Source organism: Aspergillus alliaceus (genome assembly GCF_009176365.1).
Source record: "Aspergillus alliaceus strain CBS 536.65 unplaced genomic scaffold BDW43scaffold_1, whole genome shotgun sequence".
Taxonomy (NCBI): domain Eukaryota; kingdom Fungi; phylum Ascomycota; class Eurotiomycetes; order Eurotiales; family Aspergillaceae; genus Aspergillus; species Aspergillus alliaceus.
In genome coordinates, this window is record NW_022474684.1 from 373,723 (window position 1) to 386,716 (window position 12,994).

At 49.7% G+C, this 12,994-nt stretch overlaps 8 protein-coding genes across 8 annotated transcripts; 3 read left to right on the forward strand and 5 right to left on the reverse strand.

Annotated features, from left to right (window-relative positions):
* Positions 1–64: 64 nt before the first annotated feature.
* BDW43DRAFT_305181 (trans-2-enoyl-CoA reductase (NADPH) TSC13) lies at positions 65–1,146 on the forward strand (the record flags this gene model as incomplete). The annotated part of the gene is made up of 3 exons (XM_032045749.1): positions 65–104; positions 190–405; positions 464–1,146. 3 exons carry the CDS (start codon positions 65–67, stop codon positions 1,144–1,146), a joined length of 939 nt encoding a protein of 312 aa, XP_031906228.1.
* A 513-nt stretch (positions 1,147–1,659) lies between these two features.
* On the reverse strand, positions 1,660–2,753 carry BDW43DRAFT_305182 (putative alpha-1,6-mannosyltransferase subunit; the record flags this gene model as incomplete). Its single annotated transcript, XM_032045750.1, has 3 exons — positions 1,660–1,884; positions 1,967–2,400; positions 2,462–2,753. 3 exons carry the CDS (start codon positions 2,751–2,753, stop codon positions 1,660–1,662), a joined length of 951 nt encoding a protein of 316 aa, XP_031906229.1.
* A 305-nt stretch (positions 2,754–3,058) lies between these two features.
* Positions 3,059–4,241, reverse strand: BDW43DRAFT_257921 (mitochondrial 54S ribosomal protein bL28m). Its single transcript, XM_032039921.1, has one exon. It carries the CDS (start codon positions 4,183–4,185, stop codon positions 3,358–3,360), a length of 828 nt encoding a protein of 275 aa, XP_031906230.1. The 5' UTR covers positions 4,186–4,241; the 3' UTR covers positions 3,059–3,357.
* On the forward strand, positions 4,169–6,267 carry rvb1 (RuvB family ATP-dependent DNA helicase pontin). The gene is made up of 4 exons (XM_032049953.1): positions 4,169–4,519; positions 4,589–4,808; positions 4,864–5,411; positions 5,467–6,267. Exons 1-4 carry the CDS (start codon positions 4,376–4,378, stop codon positions 5,926–5,928), a joined length of 1,374 nt encoding a protein of 457 aa, XP_031906231.1. The 5' UTR covers positions 4,169–4,375; the 3' UTR covers positions 5,929–6,267.
* BDW43DRAFT_3584 (uncharacterized protein) lies at positions 6,012–8,410 on the reverse strand. Its single transcript, XM_032049961.1, has 3 exons — positions 7,645–8,410; positions 6,857–7,593; positions 6,012–6,791 (listed from the first exon to the last, which is right to left on the reverse strand). Exons 1-3 carry the CDS (start codon positions 7,856–7,858, stop codon positions 6,189–6,191), a joined length of 1,554 nt encoding a protein of 517 aa, XP_031906232.1. The 5' UTR covers positions 7,859–8,410; the 3' UTR covers positions 6,012–6,188.
* A 522-nt stretch (positions 8,411–8,932) lies between these two features.
* On the forward strand, positions 8,933–9,727 carry BDW43DRAFT_305186 (v-SNARE protein VTI1; the record flags this gene model as incomplete). The annotated part of the gene is made up of 3 exons (XM_032045751.1): positions 8,933–9,112; positions 9,163–9,569; positions 9,640–9,727. The coding sequence occupies 3 exons, from the start codon at positions 8,933–8,935 to the stop codon at positions 9,725–9,727; spliced, it is 675 nt and encodes a 224-aa protein (XP_031906233.1).
* Positions 9,728–9,789: 62 nt separating this feature from the next.
* BDW43DRAFT_3522 (DSC3 family protein) lies at positions 9,790–11,069 on the reverse strand. The gene has a single exon (XM_032049951.1). The coding sequence runs from the start codon at positions 10,949–10,951 to the stop codon at positions 10,004–10,006; it is 948 nt and encodes a 315-aa protein (XP_031906234.1). The 5' UTR covers positions 10,952–11,069; the 3' UTR covers positions 9,790–10,003.
* Positions 11,070–11,410: 341 nt separating this feature from the next.
* Positions 11,411–12,644, reverse strand: isa1 (Fe-binding Fe/S cluster assembly protein ISA1). The gene is made up of 2 exons (XM_032039923.1): positions 11,843–12,644; positions 11,411–11,775 (listed from the first exon to the last, which is right to left on the reverse strand). The coding sequence occupies exons 1-2, from the start codon at positions 12,516–12,518 to the stop codon at positions 11,738–11,740; spliced, it is 714 nt and encodes a 237-aa protein (XP_031906235.1). The 5' UTR covers positions 12,519–12,644; the 3' UTR covers positions 11,411–11,737.
* Between the last annotated feature and the right edge of the window lie 350 nt (positions 12,645–12,994).

The following is a 12,994-nucleotide window of genomic DNA, read 5'->3' on the forward strand; positions in this document are numbered from 1 at the left end:
TTGCTTATTTTCAAGGTTGACCGATTACTCCAGGCACCCTGAAGGCACGTCTCGGGTACTGACCATGGCGCCAGCAACTATTACTTTAATTGTTGAGCCACGCGGTATGCCTCCAGCAAAGTCTGCCGAAGAATTAGCACTTTGCTGCATATCTCTTACATCTTTGTACATTTACTGACCCTGTACTAGGCAGGCCGATCAAGAAACTACCGAAGGAAGTCCAGATCAGCCCCAATGCTCCCGCCCAGGAAATCTACACGACCCTCGCAGCGGCTTCCGGCTTTTCGATTCATCGCCTGAGAATCACGAAAGGAAGCGACCGCAGCGTAGTACCCAACTCCAGAGACACTAAAGTTGACGCTACCGGCCTGAAGGAAAGGAGCGTTGTTCATGTCAAAGATCTCGGTATGCGGCGACGTAGTTGTTTTTGTCACCATCAACAGAAGACTGACACGGACCCCAGGCCCCCAGATCGGCTGGCGCACCGTGTTCATCATTGAATACTTCGGCCCTCTCGTCATCCCCGCTCTCTTCCTCTACCCTCTCCGTCCGTACCTCTATTACAATTTTGACAAGCCACTTCTCGAACCATCCTACCTTCAGAAACTGGTTTGTGCACTATTGTCCCTCCATTTCCTGAAGCGCGAATTCGAGACTATCTTCATCCACCGCTTCAGCAATGCCACAATGCCAGCACGCAACATTTTCAAGAACAGCGCACATTATTGGATCTTGGCTGGCTTGAACATCGCCTATTGGGTTTTCCGTCCCGACGCATCTGCAGCAACCAACGAAGTGAAACCCGCCCTCCTCTACACTGGTCTCGGGCTATTCACTTTCGGTGAGCTGGCCAACTTGAATGCCCACCTGGTGCTACGTGACCTACGCCGTCCGGGTACCACAGACAGGGGTATTCCCTCGGGATTTGGATTTAACCTCGTCACCTGCCCGAACTACCTCTTCGAAATCATTGCCTGGGTTGGTATCTACTTGGTTAGCGGTCTGAACTGGAGCGTTCTATTCTTCATCACTGTCGGTGGCGCGCAGATGGCCGCATGGGCTAAGAAGAAGGAACGCCGCTACCGCAAGGAGTTTGGTGACAAGTACAAGCGCAAGAGCTTTGTTATTCTCCCCGGTGCTTTTTAAATTGGGCTAGAAGAAGGCTGGAAGAAACAAACCTAGTTTCGTTGGCAAGGAATGTCGCAAGGTATCGCTAGCTCTGGCCTTGTTGTATTCATGATCACCCGAGATTGGTTATTCCAGGTACATTATTTTGAAGTAGAGCTGTCGGAACAGTCGTCCATGGCAGGGGTTCCGCCCGGGGGGGCGGTGGGAGGTCATTGTGCTATCATAAAAAGGTGCTACGTAAAGACTAATTATGGGCTGGTAACACAGACTATGGTAGTAGCCCGTGCCCACTACCCAGGTCCGGGTCTAGGTCTCATGTCAAAGAATACTGATAATATTTTAGTAACTATTATACATGAAAACATAGGAAATGAGTAACGCCCTGTACGAAAAGATGCCTCCAGCTGCGAACACCAACCTACCCAGACCAAGGAGTGTCGATTGAGGACACCTAGTAGTTAGAGAACTCCCTATATCCAAAATGACGAATTCATTCAATAAAAGAACTTAATTTTCATACGTAGGAGACCGTTACTCATTTCTCTTAGTCCATAGACGCCAATACGGATCCATCTCTTTCTCGCAACTCCGCTTCGTATCCGTGTCACATCCAAAGAATCGAATGACCAAGTCACCGTCTTTATAGTTCCCATTTATGCCAGCACCCGCCGAATCCTTACTATATGCGTTGATGGTCCGCTGAGGGACCAGGGCCAGTCTGGCCAGAATAGTCGGGTGCCACTGGACAATATGATCCTGGAAAGGCGATCACCGTTAGTGCCTGTAGTACACAGGTGCACAACAAAGTGACCCAAAACTGAACAAAAATATCTCTTACCAAAGCATGTGCCTCTGCCTTAGCGAAGTTGTAGCTGCGATACAAAGGATCGAACCAGATGTCCAGGAAGGTATGCGCGAACTCTCCCTGTCTAATGATGAAGCTCCCGGAGCTGAGGTCCTCGTTGTCCGTGGTAAGAATGAGGTCTACGTCCTTGGGTCTTAGATGCGAAAAGGTCTTTATTATGCTATCCGGAGGCACGACCGGGACGTCCTTGAGCATCAAAGAGTCTAGACGATCCTTTTCGAGGAGATGCGACTCGAGCGATTTGCTCGGGTTCATGATCAGCGCATGTGCGTCAAGGTAGAAGAACTGTTTCGAATGCGGATGGGCTGCCATCGCATGTCGAACGGCTGGGACGACGGCCCAGCTTCGTGGGGCGTTGTCCAGGGTAGACTCGTAATCGGATAGGTTTGCGAAGAAGTTGGTATAACCTTGAGCGACGCACGTATTGTAAGAAAGTGTCATCAACTGTGAAGTCGCATGTTCACTCACCATGACGCATGGCATAGTCCTCTCTGTTATTGGTGATCTTTTGGATGTAATCGCTGCTCCAACGGACACGGTCTAGAACTGATACGATGACGAGACTTGAAGTCCCGGCCGGTGCAGCAGGGGTCCCTGTACTCGAGTGGAAGAGCTGCGACAAGAGGAAGTAAATCACAAGCAGCGCGAATCCTAGTATCGCAACGGCTTTAAGTTGTTTCCTGCGCTGCAACGAAAGCCGGGAAGAGTGACCGTACAGAGGAGCATTGAGGTTCTTCCGAGGGGGTAGAGCGAACTGCATGACGAAATGATTTGCCCCCAGCGGCTGTTTGCTGGGTGACCAAGAAGACAGGAAGAGGTAGGCTGCCGATCAGTTCATTCTAATAGAAAGTAAACCCTGAGATGGGTGGAGATGTAGTTTGCAGCGTCGCAATACTTCTGGAACGGTCTTATCTAGTATCTGCCGCATTCGGAAATTAACTGCGGATCATCGACGGCCCGGCATAATTATCCAAGAGTTCCCGAGTTAGTTTTTTGGTTGATTCATTGTAGGTCGTATTGGGCATTATTTTAGGATACTGGGGTAGATCTCGTAGAGAAAGTTTGAGACATTATATGCGTGGTGTGATAAGTCATTCTCTCCTATACCACATCCATGGTATTCCATAATGAACTAGATATTTAACCCAAAATAGCATTGACAACGTATAAAGTACACTGAAGAGCTAATCATGCAAATTCAAGAAAATAAACGCAACAACCGAGTGGTAGTTGTATGCTGGTATACGGGACAGAGGTGACCCTAACCAAAATTATAATACAGACGCCCCATCCGTTGATCACCACAAATCAGAAACAAATCAACTGTTCAAACTGCTTCTCCAGAAACTTTGATTCCGCCCCTTCTAGTATAGCTTTGTATTGTATCTTGGCTTCGTGACATCCTTGATGTTGGTCTGATCCTCCGCCTGCGCCTTGATTTCGGCTTCTTTCTGCGCTACCCACTCCTCAAATGTCGGGGGTTCCGGGAGACCCAAGCGCTTCCGCTCTTTTCGGAATTGCTCCTGGATCTTCGGGGTCTGCATGACCTGCCATCTCAACTTCCATCCGAACACTCCAAGTTCCTTAACCCGCCCCGGTCGGTCATCGAGAAGGTAGTTATCGAGTCCACCAGACTTCCGGATTGTCCGCAACGCCTTACGCGTCACCTTGATATACAGCCATTCATTGAGAGCTTCGCTGAAGATCTTCTTTCGGCGGACGTTTGGCTTCCACATGCGTCGGGTTTTCCCTTCATTCCGACCTTGGGAGATCTTGTTTCCGAATTGGATCGTAACGCCTCCATAGAGACCTGTATTCGATTGCCTGTAGACCTGATTAGGGCCGTAAGGGTAAGGAGGAATGTAGTCAGGCAGCGGTTTGATCTTTTGCGAGGCTAGCGTTGTGGAAAAGGACCGTTTGGAGGCGGTTAACGAAAGGTTGTGAAAAGCCGTAGAGAGGGAGAATGGGAGGGACAAAGCCGACCGAGACTGTAAACCTGCCATCGTGTTGATCAAAAAGTCGATATCGTATCGACCATGACAGAGGAAAGACAGTCGAGAGGAAGTGAACGGTGCCAACGGACGCGACGGGTTTATCCGATCAATATGAAAGGCCGGAGTAGTTCGTTGACCACAGTGAGGTGAAAGAATTTGGGAGGCGGCCTCACCGCCCTGGCAACGGACGGATATCATTGAGCGGTCCCTTAAGCTGCACTTGAATTTCGGCCAGAAGCATCCATCGCTATCGTCCTTTCTCCAGTTTTGTTCGCTCATCAATTCCGTTTCTTTTCGATATTTTCCTTTACGTCTTCGATCTCTTTCCACCCGAACATAATAAGCTTCATCTATTGTGGTCTCTGAGAGAGATCGCAACCCTTTCATCATGGTCCAGATTAGCGAAGTAAAGGGCAATTCGCGCGAGAACAGGACCGCTGCGCACACGCATATCAAGGGTCTTGGATTACGTCCTGATGGCACTCCAGAGCCTACCAGTGACGGTTTTGTTGGGCAGGCAACCGCCCGTGAGGTGCGCGATACGCTTCCCCTCCGGTCGCGTTACTTGACCATCATGATAACTGACTAGATTCCTCGATAGGCCTGCGGTGTCATTGTCGATCTGATTAAAGCAAAGAAGATGGCGGGACGTGCTGTTCTACTTGCCGGTGGACCTGGAACTGGAAAGACAGCCCTTGCCCTTGCCGTATCACAGGAACTGGGTACCAAGGTCCCATTTTGCCCGATCGTTGGCAGTGAAGTCTACTCTGCGGAGGTTAAGAAAACCGAGGCCCTTATGGAGAACTTCCGGAGAGCAATTGGTGCGAATTGTGCAGTTCCCAAGAAGGCTAGTTTTAATGGTTAACATGCTTTTAGGTCTCCGTGTGCGTGAAACGAAGGAAGTGTACGAAGGTGAAGTCACCGAGCTTACGCCCGAGGAAACTGAGAACCCTTTGGGAGGCTATGGACGCACTATCAGTCATTTGATTATCGGATTGAAGTCTGCAAAGGGCACCAAGAAGCTGCGCCTTGATCCCAGCATTTATGAAGCTATCCAGAAGGAACGAGTCACTGTTGGGGATGTTATCTACATCGAAGCGAACACCGGTGCTTGCAAGAGAGTTGGACGATCTGATGCCTATGCAACCGAGTTCGATCTTGAAGCGGAAGAATACGTTCCTGTTCCTAAAGGGGAGGTTCACAAGAAGAAGGAAATCGTACAGGATGTGACGCTACACGACCTGGACATGGCCAACGCTCGCCCACAAGGCGGACAGGACGTGATGAGCATGATGGGACAACTTATGAAGCCTAAGAAAACCGAGATTACGGATAAGCTGCGTCAGGAGATCGACAAGGTAGTCAGCCGCTACATCGACCAAGGAGTTGCTGAGCTGGTTCCTGGTGTTCTCTTTATTGATGAGGTATGTGGTTTATCGTGACTACGTTTCCCCCTAAGGTTTCTAATACACCTCTCAGGTCCACATGTTGGATATTGAATGTTTCACCTACCTGAACCGGGCACTCGAATCCACAATTTCCCCCATTGTCATCCTTGCCTCCAACCGCGGGCACACTGAAATCCGCGGCTCCGACGGTATCACTGCCGCACACGGAATTCCTTCTGATCTTCTCGCTCGCCTCCTCATCATCCCCACTCACCCTTACTCCCCCGAAGAGATCAAGACTATCATTCGACTTCGTGCCAAGACAGAAGGCCTCAATATCACCGACCCCGCCCTTGACAAGATCTCCGAGCACGGCAGTAACGTCAGCTTGCGGTACGCTCTGCAATTACTGACCCCAGCAAGCATCCTTGCACGGGTCAACGGACGTCCCGGAGGCATCGAGGAGGCCGACGTGGCAGAATGCGAAGACCTCTTCCTTGACGCGAAGAGAAGCGCGACGATTGTCAGCCAGGATAGCGAGAAATTCCTTTAAATGGCGTTTTGTGGAAATGCGGCAGATCTCTCTTGACCTAATGCTTACTGGACTGAGAAAGGGTTCCAAAGAATAAAAGAAAATGAACAATATGTATACCATGTCTGATGTATCTTGTACTGGCCAGGCGAATGATCCATCATAGTCGTTTTACGTTAATGTCAAACTAGTCTTACGTTTTCACTGATTTGATTTCCTACTATAGAATCCAGTTCTATAGAGCTGTCTACCACCAAACCTGCTACCACCAAACCTGCGACTCAGGGTTTATTCCCGCCCAGCACCCACTCGAACTTAGCCCCAATTCTGGACACTGGGAACCCAAGCGCCCCCAACAGGATCCACGAGATCTCAAAACTTAGAACATAGACCCTGATTAGACAAAGCACTGTCCGGACAAGGTGCTCCTTCAGTCCTAGTTCTAGGGGGTGTGATCCCGATAAGTCCAGAGGATCAGAATGGTACTGGACCTCAAACGGGACCCGAGCGCCTAAATGCTCAATCGCGATCTCAAGACCGGACGTAACGGTGTCTTCGAGAAACCCACGTCCGCTCCAACGGAAGCCGTAGCTTAACCCTCTCTTGTTCTGGATCAAAGGGAGGCGGCTTTGAGCTAGGAGGGTTGCTGTGCTAAGTTTGGGGTCGGTGAATTCCCATACGCTGTGTACGAAACGAGGATGCGGTGGGGTAAATGGGTTCAGGGTGATAAAGAGCCGGTCGAAGAGACAGGTTGGGACGTCTTGGAGGAAATTTACGTTGTACGTGAGGCTGGATTTCCGGGACTCGGACTTATTTTGACTGTTGTTGGTGGAAGCCGTGATATAGTTGCTGGCGGGCCTGGGCCGGTCGGTGTTGGGTATGAGCTGGTTTAAGTGCATAAGTGGTTGGTTCATAGTGTGCTCTTATTGTGATGTGGGCAACTACTCACAAGAGGGTCTGAATGTAAGACGGCAATATTGTTGGTTGTTCTGAGTCCCTGGATGATGTCCTCTTCTTCGGCGTCCATGCTAGAACCCAGTATCTTGAGGATCTCATGGTTGTCCACAGTGAAGATGATATGGTCGAAGTGCAGTTCTCTACCATCAGCTGTAGAAAGATTATATATTTTTTTACCTAAGCGAACTACCTCCGTGACGCTGGTATTGAGGTGCACATTCCCAGAGGGGAAATCCCTGGCCATGGTCTGAATAAAATGGCTTGTTCCGGCATCAATACGCCGAAAGTTTGGCGTGGTTCGCCGTGTGCCAAAGAGCTTATGGTCACATAAGCAACGGATGAGAGTCTTCACAGGAAATTGCGGTAGTAGCCTTCCAACATTCGTACCCCATAGGGTTGAAAGTAGGGGTGCTAGATAATTGTCGCAAAGACTCTTCGAGTACCCTTCCTTTGAGAGATATTCATGCGCGGTAGGCGATGGCTCGACATCAGCACTCTCACGAGACCGATAGTTGCCCCCCAGGAGGTCCATAGCTAGATAGTTGAACCATATAATGTCGAGCACTAAACGGTAGGCTCTTAAGCTGTATAGCATCCACGGGTGCAGGAGGATAGATCTCAAAATGCCACTACACCAGTCATAAGTATCTACACCATTTGAGGCAGCGAAGCAGAATGGTAGAGTGGATGTGCTAATTCCAAGGCAGCGAAGCAAATTCACGAGGTTGGCTGGACAGAGATGTTAGCCCTAGAATGCCGCTGTGGTACAACGAAACTGACGAGAAGCCTCGGTATTGAAGGATGGCGATTGCGTGTTCACATTAACTTCTTTTCCATTGTGTTCAAATGATAGGGTCTTGATACGGCCACCCAAGTTTGCCGAAGCTTCAAATAGATGAACATCATGCGCGGAATGCTGCAGGGCCCAGAAGCAAGCGATTCCAGTACAGCCGCCGCCAACGATAGCGACTCGCTCGGAGTGAGGAAGTGGCATGAGACAGAAGATTTCTAGATAGCAAGCTTCCCATTGAACTGGGAGAGCCAAATACGAGCGGGTGAAAGGTACAAGACGTCTGCTATTTAAGGCGCAACAGTGGTCAGGAGAGGGAATAGACGGAACTGTAGATCTATACTACTCGCCCCTATGCAAACCTCGGTTCATACTTTCCGGGGGTGGCGAGGACCAAAAATTTCCTGATTATGGAGAAGGGTTAGGTCAGGAGGGAACGAGAGAGGCCAAGATGGCCAGGCTAAGACCTCAAAGACGCCCTTGCAAATCCGCTTTCATGCAAAGGCGTGACCGTATCAGATGACAGCGGGCGGGTTAATCATGGGGGGTAATCGGCTTTGAGGGGATAAATATTGCAGTATGATACTTTTAAGAACAAGGAATGTCATTGGCCAAGGTGCAATGGGGGGTTTATTTTTACGGGGCTAAATGGAATACTCCACAGCTCCAGTATCAGGGGCATTATAGTCGGGTGGCTGGCTCATATCTGCGCGATATCAGATTCCGTTGATCGAACGAAGGGAGACAGATGACATCTCTTTTTGCATAGCAATATACTGGATATTGTGGTATGAAGACCCGCCAATCAATAGGTATTCCATAGAAACCTAAGAATGAACTAATGGATACTTAATTTCTAATGACTGAAGACGGAAACCCTCAACCTCGGCCGTGGATCACGTGCGGGTCGTTCCTGTCACCATTGATTGTCATCTCCTCCCACCGCCTCATGAGTTACTAGTAGTATCTTCCATCGTCATCTTGTTTTACCTTATCACCCCTCCTCTCCTTCAACGCCAGAATTCATACTATTCGGTCTTTGTTTTGTATCCTTCATTTTCTACCTTGCTGACCGCTTCCTACATTGTGTAGTGTTCGTCCTTCTACTCAGTTCGTCGGACGAATTGCAGCGCCACCAGCCACCGGAAAGATAAGGTGGTTCTGGAAATCCACCTGCCTATTCGTGACGCTTTCTGAGCGTTTTTGACCCCCAAATTAGACCACTCCGCAACGCACACATTCTCTTCTCTCCCCACTTAAAGATATTACCTCGTCATTATGTCTAATCCGTTAGATACCGATGCTGGCTCGGAGCTGTTCAGTAGCTACGAGGCCGAGCTGAAGCTGATCCATGCCGATTTGAACCAGACATTGGATCAGATCGCAGAGTCGAGTGGAGAACACCGGAAATCGATCATCAGGAAAGCGGAACGCGCACTAGAAGAAGCTACTGAATTGGTTCGTTGGTTGCTTATCATTCTCTAGCTGTTGCTGACAGATCGTTACAGCTGGATCAAATGCGCATGGAGAAACAAAACATTCCCTCCGCAGCACGGTCAAAGGTCAACGCGCGGTTCCGCAACTATGCCACCGATCTTGATGAAGCGAAACGCAAGCTCAAATCACTTTCGGACGACCGGAAAGCGCTCTTCGGTGATCGCTACACAGACGACCCGCAGGATGAGCATCTGGAGCAGAGACAGCAGCTTCTGTCCGGCACGGACCGCCTGGAGCGTAGCTCTGCTAGACTCCAGGAGAGCCAACGGGTTGCTCTGGAGACGGAGGATATTGGCCGCAACACGTTAGCGGATCTAAACCGGCAGCGGGAAACCATTATGCATACCCGGGGCAACCTGCAGCAAAGCGAAGGATATGTTGATACCAGCATTAAAACATTGAGGGGCATGGCCCGTAGGTACTGACTCCTCCAACTCTTACCCTTTGCTCCGTGATCGGGATTACTAACGTTTACCCGTCTTGCGCAGGATGGCTACGAATAGGATAATTACTATTGCGATTATAACCACCTTGGTCCTCCTGATTGTTGCCGTTATCTACAGCAAGTTCCATTGAGCGTTAGGGCAAGCAGGCGTTGTTCGGGAGTTCTTCGTTTTTCCTTTTCATCTTACGACATATCATGTCTGCTGTAGCGGACATTACTAAGGAACGTTGTATGATAGCATCTCCATGGCCTAATCAAGCCGACCTTTGTAGTTTTGGTACAAGACCAACAATTTAATTGCACAACCTATTGAGAACCAAAATCAAGAGCATAGGGTATCATCAGCACACAAGACAAGATGTAGAGGGGACGGAATCCAAGAAAACACAACAAACTACGCTCCAGTCTCAATTCATGATTCGCATCGTCCCAAATGCCAGATTAACAACCACCCCCACAAACACCGCCAACCCCTTCCGCCAACTCCAAACCCCCTCCTCCCTCCTCAACCACATCGCACATCCTACCGGCCAAAAAAATCCCATAACAGCCCCCCAAAGCATATCATCCATAGCCCCCCGCGACCCCGCCCCAAACCCCCCATCATCATCCGTAAATCCCGCCGCATCCCCAACCCCACCAACCCCAGCCGCCATCGCCGACGACCCCTCATCCATCCACCGATCCTCAAGCTCGCGCATCTCCGCCCCACTCGGCATCGTATCCGGCGTCCGCGACACAGACTGAATAGCCAAAAACTGTGAACGCAGCGCCGTCACCTCGGCGGCGGTAAACCCCGCCGCTAACAACCTGTCAAATCCACGGGGGGCAGGCGTCGTCGATGACGCCTGATGCTGCTGCTGCTGCGGACTCGACCGACCACCATCTTTCGGGAACTGGTTCTCCTGCTGGAGTGTAGATGCCAATGAGGCTTCTGTGACTAGATCTGCGGCCGCGAGGACGATATCGCCAATCGAGCAATGGATGTAGAGACGGGGTTGGTCGCGGACAGGCGCTTTGCCTTTGCCTTTTGCTTTGGAGAGGCCTGTGTCTTCATCGGGGGTCGGTCGTGGTGAGTGGGTCGGTGACGGGGGTAGTTTTAGGGAGATGGAGAGGGGGATGGCGTCTTCGAGGCCTCGGCCGGCATAGATTAGGCGGAGACGGTGGGAAGAGAGATTTGGTGGGAGGCGGGTGCGGATTAGTTGTTTTAGGCCTGCTGCTGTGGTTGTTTCGGGGTACGGGAGGTCCAGCGGGAGGTCGGGGATTGAGGCTGAAAATCGGATGGTGAGGAGGAGAGGGTCTGGCGTTGGACTCTCTCCCGTGATGTGGGTTGGGGATAAAAATGGGGTTGTCATTTCGCGTGGAATTATTGGATGTTGAGAAAAATGTAATATTAAGGGTTATGCGGTGCTGGATTGTATCATATACTGACTGGCGGTGTTTGTTGGTGCTGATTGCGGAGAACTGGAAGACTACGCTCAGAGAACTAATTAGTACTAATATGGTTTCCCGATAAGGGCCCACGGAATACCGCGGTTGTGGTAGGGAAAAAGTGACGAATCGAAACCCATTTCGAGGGTCATATGTCTGCATGTCTGTTATGTTCGCTATGCCTACCCATCATTCTTGTATGAGGTCTTATGTGACTGGGTTAATGCAGGTACATGCATATGGCTCTCACCAGCATTGTATGCCCCAAACGTCATGGCGGGAAACTCTCTCGCAGAGGCGGAAAACTTCCGTTGACAATGACCCATGCCACATCAACAATCTCCAAAAGATAGGATGGAAATATAATATACTCTGCAGGTTATTTCTAATTGTTTTTCTTTATTTCATTGATTTGCTATCGTTATTGATATAGAACGGGGGGAGACGCACGCTATCCACTATTCCATAAAGCATATCGTTGCATAGGTCTAATAGCCAAGGTAAAGCTCTTGACATACAGGTTGCAAAAAGAAAATAGATGTATGTATTACACGATGTGGGCTTTCCGTAGCCCGGGAATCACTGGTGTATTCAACAAAGGAAAAGGAAAGACTTGGAAACTCCCAGGGAAAACAATCCGTAAGAACGCCAACCGATGCTCCGAGGAATGACTTCAAAATGGCCGTAAAAAGAAAAACCGGGATGTAGGTCTAAACCATGAAGGATTCACCGCAACCGCATTGTTCCTCTGTTGGAAAACATGTTAGTAATCATAATTCCTCAGATAGACAAAAAAGAGGGCTAGCGGAACATACTGATATTTGGGTTCCGGAAAATGAACCGTCTGCTCAATTTATCTTCTAACCAGTCCATTTCGCTACCGATGATGCTGAACAAGGCTTTGCTGTCAATCAAGACCTTGACGCCGTCTTGTTCCACAACTTCATCGAAGGTACCGGGCTTCTCCACATATTCAAGATGGTAGGCGAGACCAGAGCAGCCACGGTTCTTTACACCAACTCGAATCATTTTCGGCTCAGGCTGAGACAGGAGCTTGCGGAGTTGCACGATCGCCTCGGGCGTCAACTTCATGGCGGCTTTCCGTGCCCGGAGCTTTCTTCTAGGCTTTTCAGCCGGCTTCGAGGCAGGAGAAGTCGATTCGACAGGCTTTGGCGTCTGGGCCTCACTCTCTCTGAGACTAATGTTTGAAAAGATTTCTTGCTGGTTTTCGGTTTTCTCTCGAAGAGGGGGGAATTCTGCTGAGATAGAGGTGTCGTAGCCTCCGCCGCTCCGCGGAGGCGGGAAAGCCGTCGGCAAGGAATGAGGGCGATACGCAGTAGCTGTCTGCATATCACGCTTAGAGGACCGGTGAGCGTTTCCATACGAAGAGAACAGACGAAGCGCTGGAGTCTTGTAGGGAGTTCTCACACAGCGCAACATCGTGGCGGATGATGTCACTGGAGAGCGAACAGTGACCCTGCAGAACGACATGATGGATGCAAATATGGATATAGGAAGTCCAAAGGCTCTATGCAGAAAGAGAAGTAACAAAGCGCTAAGTTCTCATGGGATTTGAAGTGATCTAGTGGGATTGTTCAGCGCACAGGGGATGATTGATGTGACTCGGAGGTTGAGTTCTGTTTTAAGGAAGAAAGTCAACGGTCGGTTAAGAGGGTCACGGCGAGTACCCGGTCAGCCAATCATCGTCGAGGTGTTTCTACACAAGTTGAGTGGCGCCATTCTCATCATCTGATCGGGTACCTAAAGAGAGTACTAGAAGTGTTAAATATGGGGTAGATGACATTATTCGGCTACTGGTTCGGTCCCTTTGCAGGAATGCGGCTCTGTTCTTCATTAATCTTGTGGTTGTATTGGATTAGTCTTCTTGTCAGATTGATTCTGATTGTTTGGACACGAATTGGTAATTGTCAGATTACTCTTCCCGGTTGATACCTCAGGCACACGGA